The 22,879-nt window shown below is 38.3% G+C and overlaps 4 protein-coding genes across 4 annotated transcripts; 3 read left to right on the plus strand and 1 right to left on the minus strand.

Annotated features, from left to right (window-relative positions):
* Positions 1 to 3,457: 3,457 nt before the first annotated feature.
* LOC101296196 (protein TIFY 4B-like) lies at positions 3,458 to 7,905 on the plus strand. Its single transcript, XM_004296526.1, has 9 exons — positions 3,458 to 3,683; positions 3,830 to 3,984; positions 4,080 to 4,237; positions 5,055 to 5,148; positions 5,220 to 5,385; positions 6,014 to 6,073; positions 7,115 to 7,172; positions 7,285 to 7,478; positions 7,599 to 7,905. The coding sequence occupies exons 1-9, from the start codon at positions 3,551 to 3,553 to the stop codon at positions 7,613 to 7,615; spliced, it is 1,035 nt and encodes a 344-aa protein (XP_004296574.1). The 5' UTR covers positions 3,458 to 3,550; the 3' UTR covers positions 7,616 to 7,905.
* Positions 7,906 to 8,445: 540 nt separating this feature from the next.
* LOC101296477 (1,2-dihydroxy-3-keto-5-methylthiopentene dioxygenase 1-like) lies at positions 8,446 to 9,912 on the plus strand. Its single transcript, XM_004296527.1, has 5 exons — positions 8,446 to 8,530; positions 8,623 to 8,710; positions 8,822 to 8,916; positions 9,018 to 9,257; positions 9,604 to 9,912. The coding sequence occupies exons 1-5, from the start codon at positions 8,519 to 8,521 to the stop codon at positions 9,730 to 9,732; spliced, it is 564 nt and encodes a 187-aa protein (XP_004296575.1). The 5' UTR covers positions 8,446 to 8,518; the 3' UTR covers positions 9,733 to 9,912.
* Positions 9,913 to 10,800: 888 nt separating this feature from the next.
* Positions 10,801 to 13,338, plus strand: LOC101296762 (1,2-dihydroxy-3-keto-5-methylthiopentene dioxygenase 2-like). Its single transcript, XM_004296528.1, has 7 exons — positions 10,801 to 10,914; positions 11,401 to 11,512; positions 11,716 to 11,810; positions 12,002 to 12,116; positions 12,202 to 12,326; positions 12,833 to 12,903; positions 12,998 to 13,338. The coding sequence occupies exons 1-7, from the start codon at positions 10,897 to 10,899 to the stop codon at positions 13,062 to 13,064; spliced, it is 603 nt and encodes a 200-aa protein (XP_004296576.1). The 5' UTR covers positions 10,801 to 10,896; the 3' UTR covers positions 13,065 to 13,338.
* Positions 13,339 to 18,668: 5,330 nt separating this feature from the next.
* On the minus strand, positions 18,669 to 22,308 carry LOC101301674 (G-type lectin S-receptor-like serine/threonine-protein kinase B120-like). Its single transcript, XM_004297923.1, has 9 exons — positions 22,140 to 22,308; positions 21,372 to 21,622; positions 20,494 to 20,560; positions 20,224 to 20,343; positions 20,031 to 20,179; positions 19,696 to 19,906; positions 19,324 to 19,561; positions 19,092 to 19,242; positions 18,669 to 18,959 (listed from the first exon to the last, which is right to left on the minus strand). The coding sequence occupies exons 1-9, from the start codon at positions 22,306 to 22,308 to the stop codon at positions 18,669 to 18,671; spliced, it is 1,647 nt and encodes a 548-aa protein (XP_004297971.1).
* Between the last annotated feature and the right edge of the window lie 571 nt (positions 22,309 to 22,879).

A 22,879-nucleotide genomic window follows, 5' to 3' on the forward strand; every position in this document is an offset into this window, starting at 1 on the left:
TGTCCGGTTGTGTTCATACCAGAAAAACTCGAGTTTGAGGGTCTTAACGATCACCAAATTGGCTGAAATTTTGCAGAGATGATCTACAAAAGATGATCTAGATATGTCTAGAAGGAAGTTTGAGGAAATTTGATCGGAAAGTGGTGCAAAAATAGAAATCCGCATCAAAACTTTGGTACGGACGTCCGCACCTGATCAGCATTATATTTTCTTCGATCCAGAGCTCTCTCAGCTTTCCCAAAGGGAGCTCAAGAGAGACCCGTCCTTATCAGTACTAACGATACTTGTTCGTGTTCCGTTAACTTATGTAACTTGGCCAAGAATATAAAAGCGCAATATCGATTGTGCTACACGGCTACACTGCATGCAGTTGCCTAAAATCTACAATCTGGAAGGGTTTTTCCCTTGGTTAATTCTGGCACCTGAACTGATCGAGTGAGCTAGTCGGTAATAAACCAGGGTCTCAAGTCTATGAATCTACAAGCAGTATACCTGCACTGATGCACATCATGTAGAGTAGTTGAGTAAGGAAGCTATCACTAGCTAGTACGTACTGTAGTGACGAATCATGTATAAGTAATTATCTTCTCTATGTGTGGCTAGCTAGCTATATTCGATCGTTTGATATTGTCATGAATCGTTTGAAGTAGTTTATTCGTCATCGTCATCGTCATCATCATCATCATGAGAAACTTTATAACTATATCAAATTATCATTTGTTTGACTTGTGGCCAGTGCTTCATTGTTACATTATCCTAACCTAATTATATTTTAGTTTTGAATCATGAGTTCCGTTGCTTTGAGCTTGAAATCCTATCTTTTAGACATATATCATTCTAACAATAATGTTGTAAGTGATCGAGTTATGTCAGCAAAACCGATCGAGCAAACAATCTGTCCCAGAAAACTAATCGCCTCATAGAAAAAAAAAAAAAATCAAAGCCCAGACCCTAAATGAAAGGGCAAAGCTAGCTATCTCGATCTAAATCCATATTGTCCTCACTACTCACTAGCTACTCAAAGAAGAGCAGTTGTCACCCAAACTCCACCGCAATTAATTGCCCATGGTTGAAGGAAGAGAGCTAGAGGCTATTAGCTGCAATTGAATGGTTAACCGATTAAGAACAATGAAACTATGATTATTTAGAACTTAGAAGAGATCAAGTAGGGAGAGATTAAGGAAATGAAGACTAACCTTAGCAACCCAGAGGAGCTTGAGGCCACCGGCGGCTGTCGGCGGAGAGAAAAGATCGAATGGGCGACTGATCTCTATTGCGCCTATTTATTTATTTATTTTTATTTTTATTAAGTGAAAAAAGATGACGTGGCGTGTCGTAAACAGACGGGTCAGGCCAGTCAACGTGTCCAAAACGTGTCAGAAAAGTCAACTTTTTCAGACACGCCAAACACGTTTTTTGCCATGTCAGGAGTGTCGGAGCCGACACTCCCGACACTCTACCCATGTGGAGTGTTCATGCAACATAGATTCAACATTTCTCACAACTATAGGCATGAAGTAAAAAAAAATCTAATAAAGATCAGGTGAACAACAATAACATCTATAAAAAATTACTTAAATTTTGACAGATTAAGAGGTTAACAATCATGATTTTCTTCTTTTTTTATTTTGTGCCTATAGTTGTGAGAAATGTTGAATGCAACAGAAGATAAACCATTCATATGGTGTGTTTTTTTGTCCAAAATAATTTAGATCGCTTCTTTTCCCAATGAAGAATAAATCAGACAAAGGAAACAAAAATGTAGAAGTTTGAGATCTTAAAATGCAAAAGCAATTGGTTTGTCAGATCCTTAAACTTGGACACCACAGCTTCGCAAGTTTTTTTCATAAGATCTTTCAAATTCCGCAAATCATTGCACAATCAAACACGAGGAATGGTGTGACGGAATTTGAGATTCCAAGTTGTATCACGGCTTCACGAATGTGGTTGACACATCTCATCATGCATTTGACTTTGATTTTCATATCCTCCACGCTTTCAGGTTAAATTTCATTTTTCCACTTCAGTATCCATGTTTCGTGCCTTGAAGATCGGGTGGAGAAGACGACGATGTTAAGGTTTGGGCATGGTAATTGACAAAATGAGATTAAATGGAAAAATTGAGAAGCATATATACCCAATGGGCTTCTTAGATGTGTTGTGTGGAAAAATCTAAGTTTTTTTTTTTTTTTCCATTTTAATACCATTAACACAACGAATGTTCCTTAATACCGTTGTCTAAATAAATTCAAGTTATCAGGAATGACTCTGGTTTTGTTGTATGATCAGTGTTGTCTGTTTGACATATTTGTAGCAGTGATTCCCAGAAACATCATATATAAGGAAAAAGAATTTCTTTTATTTAAAGTTTTATGTTGTCGGTGTATATTTTTTTATGTTTTAAAATCCAACAAAAATAAGGACTTCCCAATTTCTTAGGATTGTTTCTCCCGTTTGGATTCTTATCTTGTAGAATTAGCAATTTTCACGGGACAATGATCGTGGAATTTGAAAGCTTAAATTCCCGACTTGAATTTCTCACAAAATAAGTGTCATTTGTCAATCCTCTTAACTAAGGTTAGTTTAAATACAAATTCTTGTGATTTTAAAACTCCACATCATGAAATCTAACCAATTGAATTCTCAATTAATGAAATTTAAATTCATAGAATTCTCATGATTTTGAAATTTCTATGGAAGTTGAAATTATTTTATCCAAACACAACGTAAGAGATTGCAAGTATGAAGAGGCCATGAAACACATTTGACTAAGCAAACATAAATAAGAGAAGTTCTAGATTGTTCGACGTAAATAAAAGTCTTAAGAAAGAAATAGTCAAACTTAGCCATTAAAACGTAACGCATATAATCGAGTAAAAGTAGTGACAAGTATTAAAATTGTGATTTGTGAAATGAATTCATTGGGACCTAGTGTAAAATGTATCTCAATCAACCAAAAAATATTTTCATGGTGTCAAACACAAATTCAAAACAAAATAGCACATAATAATGTAGCATTATGTGATTTCCAAAATCAATCGGGGGTAACATCATGTTTGGTGGCATGGGAACACCCCCTTTGTTCTCTTTGCCAAATAGTCCTCCAGCAAACACAAAATTAAATAAACCACCTGCCCTACCGCTCTAGGGATCTCTTCCCTACTTACCCTACACCCTAAGGCTCCCTTAAAACAAATTCCACTGTCCCCTTAATCCCTCCCAACACTCTGATTAACGATTAATCTAAAGATAGTTCCAAACCCACTAAACCCTTATTAAACTCTTAATCGCAGTTAAGACCCCCCGAGTTTTAGACCCGAATCATTCGGACACGGCTTACGTGGCACTCTAGGGTGAAACCTCAGCTGCCCCCTCCCCTAAATTAACTTGACTCACTCACTCAGACGCCGCGGCTCTCTCTCTCTCTCTCTCTCTCTCCTCCCTCCTCCTCCTCTCTCTCTCTCTCTCATCACTACCACCACCGGTTCCCTCTTTCTCGCCCTCGAAACTCCCCCGAATTTACGCAGCTCAACCAGATCGCGGCGGAGACATGAGCGGCGGCGGCGGCACCACGACGACGACGTCGTTTCGGACCATCCTCGAGAAGCCGCTCAACCAGCTCACCGAGGATGACATTTCTCAGCTCACCCGAGAAGACTGCCGCAACTACCTCAAAGAAAAAGGTGCGCATCCTTTTCTCTACTTTCGCAATTTCCGATTTTGCCCCTCCCCTAAACAACCGCCATGCTTTCCGGCGCCGGAAATTTGGCTCTATTTTTTGTTTCTGATTTTTCGGTGGATTAAAGAAATGTAACACGTGTCGGTACAGGAATGCGGAGGCCTTCGTGGAACAAATCGCAGGCGATCCAGCAGGTTATTTCACTCAAGGCGCTGCTAGAGCCCAACGACGAATCCAGCGCCGGAGTTCTCCGAAAAATCGTTGGTCCGCCTCATGGCGGTCCGCCTCACGGCGCCGCCCCTCGGGTAATTCCTTTTTACTTGCCGAGTTAAAAATTCTTATTCTTTTTACAGTCTTTTCGTCTGTGGCGGTTGTTTGACTCTGGAATTTTACTGCGCAGGCGGCTTCGAATTCGACCGATTCAGCTAAGGAGGCCAGTGCCGATGTGCAGGGTTCCAAGTCCGCTGAAGAACCGGTGCCGCAGCAGAAGAAAGAACCGCAAAAACCGGTTCGGCAGGACCGGCCGGCCGAACCGGCTGTGAAAGTAGTTACTCCCAGGTTTGACTTCTCCACCGGAATCTTTTGATAGCTAATAGTCTGGCATTGCTTTGAATTTACTGTTTTTTGTAGTTTGATTGCAAGTTAAGTTCAATGTGGTGTGGTAAATTACTATAATTTAGCTTTGTTGAAACTAGTCTAGAGTATGTTTGAGTCTAAAGTAAATACTTTTGCCGGAGTAGAGTTAGTTGTAAATGGTAAGTAGTGGAATTTGGGATGCGGATTCTTGTGGCAGTGGATTTACTAATTGAGCTTATGTAAAACTAGTAGGTAAGTTAAGGAATTCGGATACAGATTCTTGTGGCAGTGAATTTTGCTAATTGAGCTTATGTAAAACTAGTAGGTAGGTCTGCCCTCGTAGTGATTTTGTTCTCATTCGAGAGTCTTTTGACTGAGTCTAATATGATTACTTTTGGTGAATGTAAACTTAATGGAGGAAATTTAGATGTGGTTTATTGTTTGAATGCCAAGCTTAAATAGGTGTCAAAGGAGGCCCACATCATAAAGGTGGCACCAAGTTTACAATTTTTAAAGCCCGGAGGGATTCTTTTTCATCTTGTGCTTATCTTGTCTTGAGGGGTCATGCATTGTTGACATGTATGGTACTGTTCTGAGAATTAAACCTTGAGCCCCTTTCTAACTTCTTCAACTCATTCAAATGTTGCTGTTTTTTTTTCATGGAAATATTGTGGGAAACATATGAATTTATGTGTCCTATATGGGTGACAAGTTTCAGGCCACTTTCGTGCAATCAATCTTCTTGTGATATTTTATTATTAAGTCTAAGTCTAAAGAGAAGCATATAATATTGTGGCAGCAAAAATCAGTGCACAACCGATGCATCAGTTAGGCAAATGACAATTTTCTACTGCGGCAAGGTGAATGTGTATGATGGAGTGCCACCAGATAAGGTAAATCAAGTTTCCTCTCAGCCTGGATACTGGCGATAAGCTTTGCAATGCAGTAATCTATGGATTTGCAGGCACGAACAATAATGCACTTTGCAGCAAGGCCGAACCATTTGCCTCTGGACAATCAATATAGTGGAACTGCAGCAGCTAGGTCCTTGCGATGCCAATTTCAGAATGCAGGTGACAAAGATGCCCCTTTCCCACCTAATGCCACAATCCCTCTAGCAATGCAACCAGGTATTTTCCATAAGGGTTTCCAAGCTTTGCCTTTAAAGATATTTGGGTGATTGAAGTTGGCTGTACTTGACACTTAAACCAAAATTGCATTTAGTGAAATGGAATAAAATCTGAGTAGCTCTATGCATTGCCTCATTTTTTTCTTCAATTACTATGCGCTCTTTACTTTTCTATTAGAAAAATGTTTTCTGGTTGTCTTAAAATGATAAAAAAATGGCTTTACTTATTATAGGAAGATTGTTTCATAACATAGGCTTGCTTATTTCGTTCATATTGTTGCATAACTTAAGTAAAATATGCAGACTGTGAAACAAACAAGTTAAGTAAAATATGCAGACTGAAACAAACAAGTTCTCTATGTTTGATTTCCTTGAACCTCTTTTCCATAACAATAAAATAGCCACAAAGTTCCATAGAGCCTTATGTTTATCAATCATAAATCAATTTGGAGTCACAGACAAACGATTGTTATCTTACCAAAAAAAGAATAAGGTATTTCCTTGTCATAGTTTTGGAGTTTAAAGGCTTTGACAATCGACAGTTAGAATAACTGTTTATGAGAAATGGTTGATAGTGAGATAGTGGACTCTGGATAAATGGTAACTGGGGTTTTCATTGGACTCTTCAGATAGGATTGCGGACTATACTCAGCTGTACTGGGATAAAGGGAACAACACTCGTGATCCTGGTAAGCTCTAGTTCTTGTACCTTGGCAGAATACATGTAGTAGTCTGCAGAACTGTATCTACTATTTGGGAGAAAGAAAAATGCATCTCTTGTTTTGGAAATATAATGGTTGTTTTATTGTCTAAGGATGGATGAACATCACAATATAATAACTGAAAGGGCTGACATCTCAAATAGATAATAACCCATCATTAGTTTCACACAAGGGGTGGAATCTGTTCACATGAAATGAATTCTTTTAAAGAGCTGTTCACACAATTTTCCTTAATTTTTTTTGTGTTTCCCTACTGTTGAGAGGTGTTACTCTTGGGAGTAAGTAGAAATAACTCATTGTATAAAGCTGTAAAGTAAAACATAGCTAGGAAAGCCTCGGTGATAATGCTACCGTAAGTTTGGTATTGTATTGATTAGAAGTTTTTTGATAGAATTCAAGCACTTACCCTAGCACTAGTTGTTTCATTGTTTGCATCTGCAACTCCAACTGCCTGCTTGTGATCAATCGTACCCTCACCACGTGTACTGCACTTAGAATTATTTTTCACTGTCAGGTAAATCCTTTGCTTCCCTTTTGCTCAAGTCACAGGCATGAGTCGATACCATTACTATCTATAGAAAGATATCGGGTGTGAATCTATAGGTTTATCTATTTGTGTGTATATATATATATATATATAAATACAGATGCATGATACAGCAAGCATGCCCCTTGTTTTGTAAAGTAAAAAAAAAAAAAAAAATGACTCTCGATTCCGATTACTCAGACCAAAAAAGGAAAAAAGTCACAGGAATTACCATTACATCTACTCTGTTTTGACCCACTCCACACAGTCCTTATGTTTGTAGGGAGAGATTCCATTGAAGTGCATGTAATCATGTTATACAAGTTATACTTAAACAAGTTGATCTGTAAATACTTCTGATTAGCCTTTTGAAGTAGAGATAGCACGAGCCCCTTTTCATGCATATGATTTTGATGGAAAGCTCTCAGGAGTCTTTATTAATTGATGGAATATTTATTTACTCAGTAATTCTTATAATGCAGAGGGTCAGGCAAGTAGAAAAGTCTCGTTGCAGAGATACCGTGAAAAGCGAAAAGACAGGTACTTCTGGTAGAAGCTATTGATTACTACCAGTATATTGTATATTACAATTAAATTCCTTTGATCTCAACCCATTTATTTTCTCCTTTTTCATTGCTCATGTTCCTATAAGGGAACGAGTAAAGATTAAGAAAAATATGGGACCAACTTCTACCTTGGAGGTTTATTTGAATCAACAACTCAGGAGACACCCCTCAAATGGAGATTCAAGTAGGAGTAGCACAGGCTCTCCGCCCCAGCAACCTGGGCTGCTTCAAGTAGCTGACAATCAGATTCGCTGTCTTCCTGTTGACCTAAATGAAAATGGTAAGTCGAACAAATATTTTTGTCTTAGAATAGTTAAGTTTCTAGTTTCTCCAACCAACAAGAAAATACAATTTTATCTAAGATTGGATGTCACAATCACAAACTGATCATCTTATGCAGAGATCTTGGACTGCTGAACACTTCATTAGGTCACAAAGAGTTGGAAATTGAGTAAAGGATATGTTGTCTTGACTTAGCACCCGAAACACCTGATAGGAAGGAAGAGAAGAAACTAGTTAAATTGCCTCCAAGAGACCCACCTTGTGTGATTTGAGATCCTCCATGACCATGAAGTTTTCTCACTGACTTTTGCCTATCAGGAGGAGAGTTCTCTTTTTGAAATGGTATGACCGATCAGTTTTGTAATTTGTAGGATCATGTTTTCATCCTTAGCTCAATGTTGGATGTTTCTAGGGTTGAGATGCAGAGCTGCACTCGACCATCTTCCTCGTTTTACCTAGTTATGTATAAAGTCTATGCGGTACCAATCTCTGTTTTAAGAGAAATCTATTGTACATGTTGAAGGGAAGTACCTCCTTCAACGTTTTGTAGCTACGGAGCAGTGTGTCATGTAATGTATTGTGCGTTTGTTTATGTGGCCAACGGAAGTTGGCAAAAACGAGTTTCACCTAGTTCAATTGATGTAGCTATATGAACTGTTCTGTTTTCTAGAGTACTCTACAGTTGTTAGGATTGATGTTTCGTTTACCCTTCATACCCACTTAAGGTTATCTAGGTCGTAGTGTCTAATAAAAGAACTTCTGTTCTGGCTCATGTAACCCTTTCTGCCCCTAATTTAGATTTCAAATAGGCACATACTGGAATTATATAATACAAACAGCAGAAGGGAAGTTTTGACAAAATTTGCCAAAGAATGATATCCACGAGAAACAAAAGGAAGCTAAACCATACAAGTGGCACAATGTGACAATGGCGTAGAAAACGTAGTGTACAAAAAATCAAGTGCAAACTGACACTTTCTTCTCTTATATAATCTGTGATATCCATGGAAAATCCGATGCTGAATAATTGAGTCAACCATGGCTATGGAGGTGATTTCTTCAAACTATTACTATTGCTTTATTATTTTGTGATATACAGAATAACGAGTTGGTTTTCACTATGATTGATTAAATGGAAGCAGGCATGGTACATGGATGAGAGCGATGCAGACCCAAGGCTTCCTCACCATTTGTGCCCCAAAGAGTCTGTTCCTTTGGAACATTTGGCTGGTTATTTTCTACACCTCTCTCTTTACATTAAGCAAAATATTTAACTCTCCTCTTGAATCAGTATTGTTTGTGTTAAGTACTTACTAAACAAGGTTGGTGGTTGTGTTGCAGAGCTGGGTGTGCTCTACTGGCACTTGAACCCCCAGGACTATGAGAACGATGAAAAACTTCGCCAGATTAGAGAAACTAGGGGTTACAATTACATGGTATTTATCATACTTTTCAGTTCTGAGTATTTGAGAAACTTTGTTTTTTTTTTTGTAGAAACTTTTTGTTTTTTCTAATATAGTGTTGTGTTATTAAATAGGATTTGCTTGACATATGCCCTGAGAAATTGGACAACTATGAGGAGAAGCTGAAGAACTTCTACACAGAGCACATTCATGGTGATGAAGAGATACGTTACTGTTTAGAAGGATGTGGATACTTTGATGTCCGAGATAAGGATGACCGGTGGATTAGAATCTGGATTAAGGCCGGCGATCTTATCATTTTACCTGCCGGAATTTACCACAGGTTCACTCTAGATACCAGCAACTATATAAAGGTAAGATTTTACTGTGCTGAAATTTGTTCACTGAATGATGTTACATGGTCACAATATCCTAATGGTTCGAAGCAAGTGTAATCTGAATCGAGAGCAGAAGTAACAAATGATACATAATCACATCAAAGGTGTTTAGATCATAGATCATAAGATGAACGATTTGTATAGGTTGAATGCAAATGTAGGCTCAACATGGCGGTATGGATTAACCTTGAGCGAGAGAGCTTATACTATGTTAGACAAACACCAAAGCGAAAAAAACTTAATCAAACTATAAGAACATGGAGATTTCGGAATGTTTGAGTGATCTGATTGATTCATTCGTTGGTAACTTGGTATCATGCAGTTGATGAGGTTGTTTGTGGGAGAGCCTGTGTGGACTGCTTACAATCGACCACAGGAAGAACATCCAGCCAGAAAGGAGTACATTGAGAGCTTCACTAAGAAAGTTGGAGTGGCATTGGAAGCTCATTGAAAGGCTTCTTATACTGTTCTTGGTATTATGATGGAAGCTATACATATGCACCTTTGTAGTTCTCTCGGATCTTTCGACAATATTGGATGTAATAAATGAAAATCTCATGACCCTTTGCTAGTAGTATCATACGTTGTCTTGCTCTTTCGTTTTTCGATCTTTTACTTCATCTTTTCTACAAAGAGGTTTTTGGCCAAGGTCGGAATATGACCCCAGTTGTGCCAGTTGCCTTCGTCTCTAAACAAGAAGAACAAATTTGTGAAACATAGAGCTTCACCTGTCACAATGGGATTCACACTTTAGCCTCAAACTATTTATTTATTTATTTTTTCTTTTAGAAGAAACAAATGGTCTAAATTATTGAATGGTCTAAACTAGCAATATGGACTTCCATATAAAGTTATAAACAAATGTTAACCGGTATTATCAGGGATTTGACAACCTCAGACAGCATGAAAGGGCAGGGAAGAACTAAGATTAGCCATACAATCAGCAACAAATAATATTCCTTCCACACCGCTTAGTTTCTACCCTTGACCAACCTAGCAGCAGATACTGGAAAACAATTATATTGAACTGACTAAAATGACACTATGAACTTAAAATTTTTTTTTGTTAGAAAAAAGAATTAGAATTCAACAATGAAGAACCAACTTTGTTTTGAAATGTTTGTCGTAAAATAAAACTCAATTTTGAAGTACCGATATACCCTTACCTAAATAACTAACTCCAAACTATATCAAAAGATATCAGACCTCATCTTTAACTTGACACAAAATGTTTCTTTAATTAAGATCACACGATATTTTTAAATATTTTCTACGTCTTAAAGATTAAATTCATAGAGGAGCGTTGTATAAACATATCTCTTTACCCATCAAAACTTACACATGTTATAAACTAGTGACATCAATCCAAACCACCATCTTGTTTCCACCACATAACGGCTGCAAGTGAATTACTTAGTAGATTCAATTAACCTGGACATGGCACAAAATGGCTGAATCCGGAAACACATGACGGGCGTTTTCGTCTTTTGACATCTCCAAACTTTCATCTATAAGAAGAGGCCTGGAACACGCGTAGGCTCAAAGCCAATACAGATTATCTGTTTTGTCTTCCAGGGATCGACTGCAGAGGCAAAACACAAACACAAAAGCAGCCATGGTTGCCACCCACAAGGTAAAGCCTCCCCTATTTCGATTTTGGGTTCCCCTGAAGATTGAAAGTCTCAGTCTTTTTGACGGGGAACAGAGCAGAAGTTTTATGTCTTGGTTGATTGATTGATTTGTTTCCCCTTAAAAGATTGTTTATGATCATGTTGTTTTCCAATTGAGAAAGTTAGTTGTGGGTTATAGCTTGATTGTATATGTATGTTTATGGTTAGAATCTTCAAGCTGAATGCATGATTAGCAGCCTGTTGATTGTTATGTGCTTGTTCATTTCTTTTATGATTCTGCTGAACTGAACTAGTGAGGAAAAAGGTTCATTATTTGATTGGAACAAGGATTGAGCATACTCTATAGCATTAGACTGGTTTTTTCTTGTAGTTTAGAGTTGGAATCTCTTTCGTCATCTTGAGTTGGAATCTCTTCCATTGATTGTTATCTGATTGCTGAAGCGAAAGTGTTTTTCCTTATATATTTTGTATTATCTTGACGTATGCAGGACCCGAGAGAGGAAGTCATTCAAGCATGGTACATGGATGATAGTGATGAGGACCAGCGACTCCCCCATCATCGCGAACCCAAGGAATTTGTATCCCTGGACCAACTTGCTGGTGAGCATTTTTAGGAAACAAATGAGGTTATGTTGTGTTTAAGTAAAACCAATGAATTACTGAGGGTGTGACACCTCTTGATGATAGGTTACACTAATGTAGATTCATAGAGTAGACTATTAGATGAATCTATAACCAAATGATACTAGTTTATCTGTTTAAACTTTGGAGTGCTAATTATGTTAATTATGTTGACCTTCCAGAGCTTGGGGTTCTCAGCTGGCGTTTAGATGCTGATAACTATGAAACAGATGAGGAGTTGAAGAAGATTCGTGAAGACCGTGGTTACTCCTACATGGTTGGCCACACTAACTTGAGGCTTTTAATTTTAGTTTTTCTCAGTTGATGTGTAATCAACCTAAACTTGAAATGTAACCAGCATTTTTCTCAGTTCCTCTTTAGGATGGATCAAGTACTAATATGCAAATCTGCTATAACTATCTCTTCATATACATATGATTAACTTGATATTGGTATCTCCTTTGCTAGGACTTCTGTGAGGTTTGCCCTGAAAAGCTTCCAAATTATGAGGAGAAGATAAAGAACTTCTTTGAGGAACATCTTCATACTGATGAGGAAATCCGCTATGCTGTGGCAGGAAGTGGTAGGATTAATTATGCTTTATCCTGTTTTTTTGCCCCATATATATCTGCCTGTTCAGAGCAGTGATTTTAAACTTTCTTGTGAAGGTTATTTTGATGTCAGGGACCGTAACGAACGCTGGATTCGTGTATGGGTGAAAAAGGGGGGAATGATTGTTCTGCCTGCTGGAATCTATCACCGGTTTACTTTGGACACAAACAACTACATAAAGGTATTGGTTCAAAGCCAGCAAGATTTTTTTTTTCTCTCATCTATGAGTTAGTGAAGTTCTGATGATATGCCCTGTACACACTTGAAGACAACTTAAGCATTTATTCGTAGGATGATCTTAAATGTGTAGACCAATATGGAGATCTACATATCCTCTTCTACATTATCTTTCGTTTTTGACCAAGACACATAGTTTTCTTTTATCCTGTTATGCCTCCCTATTGAACAATTTTGTGAACTTCATGTTCATAAGTTCCCAGTAGGAGACTTGCAACATATGTCACCAAAGAGGTAGTGACACTGTTAAGTGACAAGCATTTGCACTTGCTAGTTAATTTATAGATTTGTTTACACAAGTGCACTACTTATAGTGTAGGCATGTGATGATTTTCTTTGCTTTGGACATGTTCATCTGTTTCTGCGGTATAGTGGCAATTGAAGTCGCCATAGTCAGTATCTTAAATTCAAGGGCAGACCGTCTAAAAAAATATGTTCGATATATGGCAGGCAATGCGGCTTTTCATTGGTGATCCAGTTTGGACTCCATTCAATCGCCCTCATGACCATCTTCCAGCAAGGTATGCTTTTGTGTCCCAACTTATGTGCAAGAGTGCAACCAGTCAATGATTTTGATACACTTTTGAGTCTCTTACATTGGGACCTTTCTTGCAGGAAGGAATACGTTAAAGCTTTCGTGGATAAAGAGGCTGGTGAACACGCAGTTGATGCTGCAGCCTGAAATCCGGCTTTTGCTTGCTCTATAAATAACGTATTTCTTTGGCTTTGATAAACATATGTCTGTATCATGTGGGATGTGCCTGGTGGCACCATAGTGTTGCCTATAATGTTTGTATTGTAGAAGTAATAAATTCCAAGCATGTTTCCTGTTGATCAACTGGATTCTTATATATGGATACCTAACTTTTAAAAAAATGAGCTATTGCGTAATTCCTCCTTGTGTGTAGGCTTTTGTGTTGTTTGAGGAGTGAGATATAAAAGGTAAAATGTAATGCAAAAACAAATTCATCGGAAAAAAAATACAAAGAATTGAAGAAATACACAAAAGCCTTGGCAACTGTTGCATATATATACTAGAATTGGCATGAAGGGAGAGGAAGGAATAGCTGGAAATCATCGGAACGGGAGGTCTAGGAAAGAATACTACCTTAAAGTTTCTTGATATCAAAGTATCAAGTAATCCTTTCCATGACCTCCCGCCCAAAATTTCCAGCAAATCTCTCTCTCCCTTTGTTCTGGTTACTTCATTTCTAGCCATCCTGGATACTTTATGAACTCCTTGTAAATGAAACTGATCTATCATTGTATCTATACTACTATTATGCAGAGGATTTGTGACAATGGGGACAGTCAAAGCAATTCAAACACACATTCTTTGTGACTCAATCTCAGTAGTCAGTCTGACTCTTGGTCTCTTAGACATGAAAATGACTTTCTTTCTCTCTTAAATATTGGAATCCAAATTCTGGGTATCTTTTATCATTCACGCTAGAGCTTCTTAACTCTCATGCTGAAGTAAAAAAGTGGTAACCATCAACATTATAGAGATACCTAGTTCAAATAACTGCTTGCGTTTATAATCTTAAATTCTTAATTATCCTGTGATAGCACACTTGCAGTAAGCCATAGAAGATTGAGACATTCTAGACCATTTGCTGCTTCTGTTTGCAAGTTTCATAAATACTCTAAGCAAGCGATCCAGATGCAGATCAATATTCAATAGAAACACAGTATTGAGCTAAGAAATGAAAGAGAAACATGGAGAATTTGAACAGAACATTTCTGGGCCAACAACAGCTTTCTCATTCATTTTCAAAATACCAATCCGATACAAATACATGTAAAGACATTAGTTCTTCTATTAGAGCTCGTCTTTATGAAAGGCAGGACAAGACTTCAGCTTGTAGCAGAAGGACGGATGCAGACTGCTTAAGTTCTGTTAACTGTAACAAATTAATGGATACAACAGCTAACTGGAATGACTCGGTTTCTTTGATTTATTGCTCCTCCTATCTTTTCTTGTTGTGATCGTAAGTTCCTTTTGATTAACTTCCCATAATTGTACGCATGATCTGCAAAGCATTGAATGGCACCTCCGAAAGAGAAGACAACCAATTCAGCCTAATCAACTTGGATCTGCATCTCTTAAGCTACACAGGCACAATGTACTCATTTCAAGGTTTAAATGATGTTTTCTAATTTAAAAAAAGAACAGACTTCCGAACCGTGTATACTAAAACGACAGATGAGTGGAGGGGCAAATCAAGTTGGAACAATGCCAGTGTTTTATCTCAATATAATCATCATGTGTGCTCAGCTACTTGTGAAATTGAACAAGTTGGAACAAAACACTTTTCTCAGTGATTGTGGTTATACGTGTATACATCTATCCAAAGCATACTTGTTTCGTGAACAAAACTACTTCCAGTATCTAGTTATACCCTAAACCCTCTACACAGAAGAGTACTACACATTTCTTATTTATTTTTGTGTTAAATATTTTCCTTCATGGGTTGGTGTTCTTTAGCCTTTTAAGGGTAAGGTTGGTGTTCGTTAGCCTTTAGGGGTAAGGTACGTATATGGATCAACAAGTGTGTATACAAAATGAATAAAAGGGTAAATCAAATTATGATGCTAACGCTTAAAGGTAATATCTTTCAGTTAAAAAGAGCAGAATTCTACAGACACAAAAGCAAAAGAGCAAAACAGAGGAGGAGCTCAGTTAACAACTTTTCAGATATCTGACATAGTTAACATTTAGCAAGCAGATGAAAGCAGTGTAGGAAAAAGGAAAGGATTGGGAGAGATTGCTGGAAAATGAGAGGTGTGGGTGGAATCGGAAAGGAAAGACTCCAATACCTTCCCTTTCCCAAAAACCACCCAACCCCACTACTTCCCACCTCCTCTCTCCCTTACCCTCTTCCTCGTTTGAAGTTTAAGGATCACCATTTTCACTTAGCATTAGACAAGTAGAAGAAGGAAGACGGGAAAGAGAAGAACTTGAGAAACCACTGGCATGGGAGGAATTGGAAAGAAGTTTGATGTCATAAACAAACAACCAATTCTTTCCAAACTTCCCATGACAGAAACTTCCTCATGGTCTCTATCTCATTCCCACTTCCTCTCTCAATCTCCCTCACCATCTGGAAAATAAGCCCTATTTATCAACTTGGAAAAGGGATTTGGAAGAAACTTCAAGGAAGCTGCAGGAGATGCTTTGCTTAAAATATGTGAACTATATCCTCATTGATATTCTCAACTACCCACCCACCCCACAACAAAGTCAAGTCCTCTGCCTCTTCCAAACTCTCCCATGAGCAACCATCATCCAGTCAACAGAACGGTAAAGACTCTTTTTTGTTTTACTCCAATCCTATTATTTCTTACTTTTTACTGTACCCCACTTAATTAACTTGTCATCCCTGCTCATCTTCATGTCAAAGTTTACCATTTTCCCTCACCCAGCGTATCAGGGGACGGACGTGAGTCTCGAAAGGTGTCACTGTGTTGTCAATACCGGAGGAAGTGGCTCAAGACAATAATGAAGTAGATAGAACAGGCGACAGCAAGCAATCCCACAAAGATGTGTTAAAGCTTCTGCCTCTGTTAGAGTGACAACTTGAAATTCGGATGGCTAATCTGAGGTTGGCTTCCTCATCCTTGCGCTGGCATGCTACTCCTCCACCTGAGGTTTTTCCTTACTTGCGTATGGATATTTTGGGTTTTTCATATTATAGGCATTCTTAATATGTTGTTTGTGAATGTTGGATGACATCTTGAGAGTAGATTTATTTATTTTTACTAAACTGAGAAGCATAGTCTTTTTCAGTTTGACTTTTCCTTTTTAGTTCTCTTCATTTTGAGAGACTTTCTACGTATGATTTTTGTTGGGGAAGGTTTTGGTTTGGTCCCCCTTCCTTTTTGTATTTGTTTTTTATATTTTTTCTTTAATATATATAAATGGAGGGACGGGCGGTGGATTCCCAGATGTGATGCCCCCATTTCTTTCAGGATTGTGGGAGGGCGCTTGTCACCTCAAATCGGCCGTTACAGAGAAGCTGATATAGCCTAATCCTCTATTTATTTATTAAAAAAAAAAAACTTGAAATTGGATGGCTTAAATTCGCTACAATGCAAATCCTCTACATATATACCTGTGAATTTGATGAAGACGTTCAAACTGAAACGTTCATCGCCGTGCATCCTTCCGAGTTATATAACAAGGATATCAGTACTATTAAGCAATCTCATTCGGTACATTAGCTCGCGGACTTTATCAACACTGAGCTTCCTCCATTAGCAAGAGAAAGAAACTGGTATCTTCTTGTGGAATACTCCGTCAATTCTCCTCTACATGACATACTGCATCCTAATTATGTTCTTAATCGATGTGTGTCTATTTGACGGATTTGTGATTATGTTTGAAACTAGTGACAGTTAGGAGAAAATATACTACATGTTTTATTTGTATAGATAGATGACTATACCACATTCTAAGTGATACTAGTCGATTGCCTTGCTTGATAATTTTTCATGGTGATTGCATTCTTGATTGGCTGCAGCGAAATCTTGATTGTCCCGGACCATTTGCCGGTCTTCTGTGCCACCGGAATTGCCCTCCAAAACTTATAGCTAGCTCTTTTCAGGCATCAGGATTGCTACATCATCCTATTGTTCCAAGTGGAGTTGAAAACGAAGTTGATGAGCGCTTGAACTATTATTTTGTGTATTAGTAATGTTTTGTGGATAAGAAAGACATAATGTGCTTGCGGTTATTATTGATGCTTCTTTTAAAGACCTCGAGATCCTGTTTGGCTAAAATGGTTATTCCCTTCAACTCTTCTAGGGAAAACTTACTCGAGCTTGGTTGTGTTGGTGTTTGGCTAAAATGGTTATGTTCCTTTTGCTAGCTTCAATTTTATTTTCACTACCCAAATGACTAAAATGCCCGATTTTTCTATCAAAATTACACTCATTCCCACTTATATTCTTCTTCTCTCTCACCGCCACGTATCTTCTTCTTCTTCTTCTTCTTCTTCACTCTCTCTCGAGTCCTACAACAATGTTGGAGAAGAATCCGACTTCAAAAGCCCGCGCCGGTTACCGTGTAGAAAGATGAGATCTAGAACGGAGCTCCGACACGATGGCGACATCGCCGCTGCCACTGCCTCTCGTCGCTCATCATCACCATCTACGAACCTGTCACATGCCGCGCTCGTCGGCCAGATCCACGTCCCCGTCAACGCCGTGTTCATCTCCGGCATGGAGCGCCGTCACAGATCTTGATGTTAGAGTAAGTCGTAGATCTAATTCGGTCGGGGTTCTTGTCAAATTGTATTTTTCCTTCTGAGATCATCAAATTGCTCTATGGTACTATTGAATGGGAAGCATTGCTTCTTATTGTGATAGAAGCATTTGTGACTTGATTTTGTGACAGGGATTCAGCTTTACTACATGCACTATTGGGACCGCAATGACCATAAAAATCACAGTTATGAATGTTGCCACAGCAGCTGTTGAAGTTGCCCTGGAGCACTCATCCACATCCTGAATTTTACTGAGCTGTCCGAGACACTTGTGACAACATAAACCTCATCATCATCAAAGTCGTAAGAAAGGAATAACGCCAATCCACCTATATCTGGATACTCTGTTCTTGTATCCTTGCCGACGAACACAGAACTTCTACAATACGGAAGAGTTCCGTTCCAGATAAAGCCCTGAAGTGGTAATTAAGGATCAATGCCGAAGCTCTGCCACAAGGTGACTTCTTCAAAGCTCAGAACAAGGTTTTCGAAATCCGCTGGTAGTCCAGTTGTGTGATTTATTGAAGATTTCAAGTTTTTTTTTAATTTTTTTATATAAAAAATAAATTACAAAGAAAAACCTCTCGGACATCCTAAATTATGAAAGTTTAAAAGGAATGCATTCTGAGCAGCTTGAAGATTTCAAGTTTTCAACCATGAGACGTCAGTTGATTTCCTTGATTTTTTTTTTTATTTTTTATTTTGTTGAACAACTTTTTCTCACACAATATTTTTCTTTCACTTCTGGAAGGTCCAACATAAGTCATTCAACAAGACGATACATTAGTCTTTCATCTTGAGAAGGAAGTTTACAGTTTAGCTTATAAAAGCTGCAAATAATCAAACATTTTTTTTATCACAAGCAGAATACGAAATAAGATTTGTCGACATACAAATGATGAGGCCTGATGAAGCATGAGATCTGTGCAACTAGTATCAACCATACCATAATAATACCTTCTTTTTTCCCCCATTTTCTTAATGATCCGCCTTTGAAAGCTAACACTAATATTGAAGCTCTATCGAGGTTCTGGCAAAGTAATAGTGACTACATTATTGGAATAAATGGTAACAGGATTTGAATTCCTACTTGTTGAAAAAGCAGGTTCTTTGGAGGGTGGAAGTGAGGTAGCTTCTTCAGCCTCGAGCATATGAATCACTAAAGACATTGTCGGTCGATCAGCTGGAGCTTCTTGAACACACAAAAGCCCGACATGGATGCACCTCAAAGCTTCATGAATCCGGCAAGTTTCCCTTACTGATGCGTCAATTACCTCCATTCCTCTACCTTCTTTCCATAATTGCCATATCTGATATTTACACATATAATAGAGTTAGTCTTGCATCCCGATTCAGCGTATGTTAAAAATTGTCCTAACTGATATGCAAAGCTTCAAATCACTAGAAAACACAATAAGAACTTCCCAAGTTTATTATCTTACCCATTGAGCTAGCGTTTGTGAATTTTCGCAAGAATAAAACAAAGCATTCTTCTTTCCGCTTACAATCTCCAACAATAGTACTCCAAAACTAAACACATCTAATTTCTCAGAAAAATGACCATATAGTGCATATTCAGGTGACATGTAGCCGCTGCAAGAATAGTACAAGAATGAGTATCAATAATGATGTTAAATATTTCAGTTATATAAATCACTAACTATATAGACTTACTATGTCCCAACGACCTTGTTGGTATTTGCTTCAATTTGATTTATATCAAAAATCCTCACCATTCCAAAGTCGGACACTTTGGGATTCATTGTTCCATCCAACAGAACATTACTTGCTTTCAAATCTCTATGGATGATTTTCAACCTAGAGTATTTGTGGATATATAGTACTCCTTGAGCAATACCTTGTATAATTCGAAACCGTGTACCCCAGTCCAACTTTGTCTTTTCAAAAGGATCTAAGGATGAAGCAGAATTAGCAGAATGTTGACTGCGTTAAAAACAAAAGTTGTACACAGGATAGGAAAAAAAAATAGCAAATTTGATGTCAAATTGTCAAAAGTGTTATCTTCAAAGTCATAAGCATACATACCAAACAAAAATTTGTCCAAACTTCGATTAGGCATGTACTCGTAGATCAATATCAGTTCATCTCCTTCCATACAGCAACCCATGAGACGAGCAAGGTTGGTATGCTGGAGTTTGGCTATAAGTTTCAACTCATTCATGAACTCATGATGCCCTTGCCCAGACTTCTTTGATAGCCTCTTTACGGCCACTTCTTGATTTCCCGGCAAAATTCCCTATAGTGGCAAAGAGAACCAAATCTCACCCTCAAAATTAAATAATCTGGAAGTAACTTGGGAAAGTACCAAAATGAAGAAGAATGTGCTTGCAGTCTTTCAGAGCATATTATAGAAGTGTCACCTTATAAACAGGGCCAAATCCTCCCTCTCCAAGTTTGTTGTCTTCAGAGAAGTTGTTTGTAGCAGCTAATATACTCATTAAACTGAAGAGTGGTAGTTCTGTATCATTCTTCCCACCTATATTCTCACTTACTGTTATTGCTATCCTCCCTGTTTCAGTTTTGCTGTTAGAATATTATTCGTAAGCGGATTACTAGAATCCATGTGCCTGCACATAAGGGATCGAGGAGTTATTGTAAGCAATCCAACTGCTGCAGAGACTATTGCAATTACAAGGGTCCGCTTCAAGGATTTAACAGAAACACCCTTTTTGCCTACAAAACAGGCAAAGATCTTATGGTTAACTATTAATAAAGTTAGCTCCAAGTTCTTGCAAATGCACGAGTTTAATTATAAGTTTACAGTATGCAAAAGATTTATCTTCACACATCCATGAAGAAAATAGCAAAAGTTGGACTATATACCTAATTCAGAGCCGTGAACACGTATATGAATATCATTTGCAGCAACAATTTTAGTCTCCACTAGATCCTGCAATTCGCCAAATCATGCCAAACATTTCCCAGTACTTCCTTCTGTCCCATTCACATGAGCATAAGATGTGCATGAACAGTTCCGCCGACACTCAGATTCACATTCCCTCGTACTCTTATTGTTTAACCGTTCAGAATGATCCGGCAGTTTCACGTTTTCAATCTTCGAAAAGTTGCCTTCTATGCCGTTACTACATGTCAACACATTCTCCCTAACACAGCCACCGGACCAGTCCCCCACCGAAGATCGGAAACTTCGCTTTAAAACCAATCAAACACTTGCAAGGTGATGACGAAAGGGAATCACCTCTACTACATGCACTATTTTGACCGCAACGAGCATAAAAATCACAGTTATCAGAAGGTAAAGTCTCCAGTTCCAACCAAGTTTTACTAGAATCCTGCCACAGCAGCAGTTTAAGTCGGCCTGTAGGACCCAACCAGACCCTGAATTTTACTGAGTTATCCGAGACACTGTAAACACCATAAACCTCATCAGCATCAGTGTCGTATGAAAAGAAAATCGCGGTTCCCCCTGGATTTTGAAAGACAGTTGTTGTATCCTTGCCGACGTATATAGAACTCCTAAAATAAGGAAGAGTTTCCTCCCAGATAAATACCTGAAGTGGTAATTGAGGATCAACGCCGAAGGTGAAGTTTCCAAGTTGTGGATCATCAAGCGCTGCCCAAGTTGTAAGGCGCCTTTTTTGGCTTGTCTTTTTGTTCTAGCTAATCTTCATGCCAGGCAACTGTGTATCAGAGGGATGATCGAAGCTCTGCCAAAGGTTGACTTTTTCAAAGCTTAGAACCAGGTTTCCGGTATCAGCTAGTAGTCCAGTTGTGTGATTCATTGCAGAAACAGATATTGAAACATTAGTTGACCAGACACGGTTTCTAGTATGATCCAACACTACGAGGTTTCCATCGCTGCTGAGCATAAACAGACCCGGAGAATCAAGCGGAGATTCTCTGTTAGCAATCCATACTAATGCAGTATCTGGGAAGGTGTTGAATCGTATACCAAGGAAGTATTTACTAGAATTCTCAGGATTGAAGAAGCCTAATGAAAATATCCCAAGGGAAGAAACCAAAGTTTGATTACCAGTGATATACTGTCCTGGTACTATTTTGTCTTGGCAGGTACATAACGACAGGATATGAGATAAGAGCAGTGTTACTAGGTAACACAAGAGCCACCCCATTCAGAAACAGAGCGACTGGGGAAGATGAATCGGGAAAAGAAGGTTCATATACCTTAGGCTACAAGGTAAATATAACATGGCCGGACTCACTGAAGCTTGTAAGCAACTAGACTACAGACTAGTACCTTAAAAGAGACGGTTCCATGACTTCCATCTGTACTAATCGTCCAAGTCTCCAAGACTAGCGAGTCGTGAGAACTGAATAGTCCACAAAGGCATGCGGGATAATTTAGACCACAAGTTATGTAGTCTGTAGCATTAATGGTTCTATTAATTTTGATTCTGACAATGAAAAAGAGCATAGTTTTAACATTACATTCAACGGTAGAGACATTAAGAACAAAATTAAGTCAATGCAGTGTTTTTGCAATCGACCATCTTCCAAGGTGACAGTTAAACCATTGTTCGAAGCTGTTATAGGCTTGTTTGAAGAGTTAGAAGCCCTGTTAGAACTAGAATGGCATCGCCTAACAACGAACGCAGGTTGTTTAGGGGCTGGAATTGTTGCACTTTCACTTCTGAGCATGAAAACCACTTGTGGCATGGTTGGCCGATCACCTGGATCTTCTTGTACACATAAAAGTCCAACATTGACACACTTGAAAGTTGAAATACTACTCCTTGTTGCAGCTATGACAATGTGTGTGTTCTAGCAAATCTAATGCCTTTTCTTCTTTCCACAAATGCCATGCCTGGTATTAATTTACAAAAGGTAAGGTGTTATGATGTTTAGGATAACATAAATAGTAGCTAGCCACTATGAAATGTTTCTATCACTCACATAGCCAAGAAGACTCAAATATGTTTCAGGCTGATAAAATCCTGTGTTCCTTTTCCCAGTGATGCATGATCTCAATCACAACTACACCAAAGCTATAAACATCAGATTTTACTGAGAATAACCCATCTAATGCATGCTCTGGAGACATTTTGCCACTGCACACAAAAAAAGAATCATATGTGTAGTCAGTAGTGCAAAAATTTTCTATACTCAAAACGCACACCATTGTGGTTTTTGATTGATGAAACAATATATACCATCAATCTAGTTAAACTTACTATGTTCCCACTACTCTATTGGTGCTTGCTGAAGTTTCATTGCCTCCAAAGATCCT

Source organism: Fragaria vesca, linkage group LG4 (assembly GCF_000184155.1).
Source record: "Fragaria vesca subsp. vesca linkage group LG4, FraVesHawaii_1.0, whole genome shotgun sequence".
NCBI classification, from domain to species: Eukaryota; Viridiplantae; Streptophyta; class Magnoliopsida; order Rosales; family Rosaceae; genus Fragaria; species Fragaria vesca.

Coding starts and splice junctions, on each gene's coding strand:
- LOC101296196 (XM_004296526.1), top strand. CDS start 3,551: ATGAGCGGCGGCGGCGGCACCACGACGACGACGTCGTTTCGGACCATC. Junction 3,684..3,829: donor CAACTACCTCAAAGAAAAAG/GTGCGCATCCTT, acceptor GTGTCGGTACAG/GAATGCGGAGGCCTTCGTGG. Junction 7,173..7,284: donor CGTGAAAAGCGAAAAGACAG/GTACTTCTGGTA, acceptor TGTTCCTATAAG/GGAACGAGTAAAGATTAAGA.
- LOC101296477 (XM_004296527.1), top strand. Junction 8,711..8,821: donor TCCTTTGGAACATTTGGCTG/GTTATTTTCTAC, acceptor GTTGTGTTGCAG/AGCTGGGTGTGCTCTACTGG. Junction 9,258..9,603: donor ATACCAGCAACTATATAAAG/GTAAGATTTTAC, acceptor GGTATCATGCAG/TTGATGAGGTTGTTTGTGGG.
- LOC101296762 (XM_004296528.1), top strand. Junction 12,117..12,201: donor CTATGCTGTGGCAGGAAGTG/GTAGGATTAATT, acceptor TTTCTTGTGAAG/GTTATTTTGATGTCAGGGAC. Junction 12,327..12,832: donor ACACAAACAACTACATAAAG/GTATTGGTTCAA, acceptor GATATATGGCAG/GCAATGCGGCTTTTCATTGG.
- LOC101301674 (XM_004297923.1), bottom strand. CDS start 22,308: ATGCCACAAGTGGTTTTCATGCTCAGAAGTGAAAGTGCAACAATTCCA. Junction 20,561..21,371: donor TAGCTGATACCGGAAACCTG/GTTCTAAGCTTT, acceptor GGCGAATTGCAG/GATCTAGTGGAGACTAAAAT. Junction 19,562..19,695: donor TTTGGACAAATTTTTGTTTG/GTATGTATGCTT, acceptor CTTCATCCTTAG/ATCCTTTTGAAAAGACAAAG.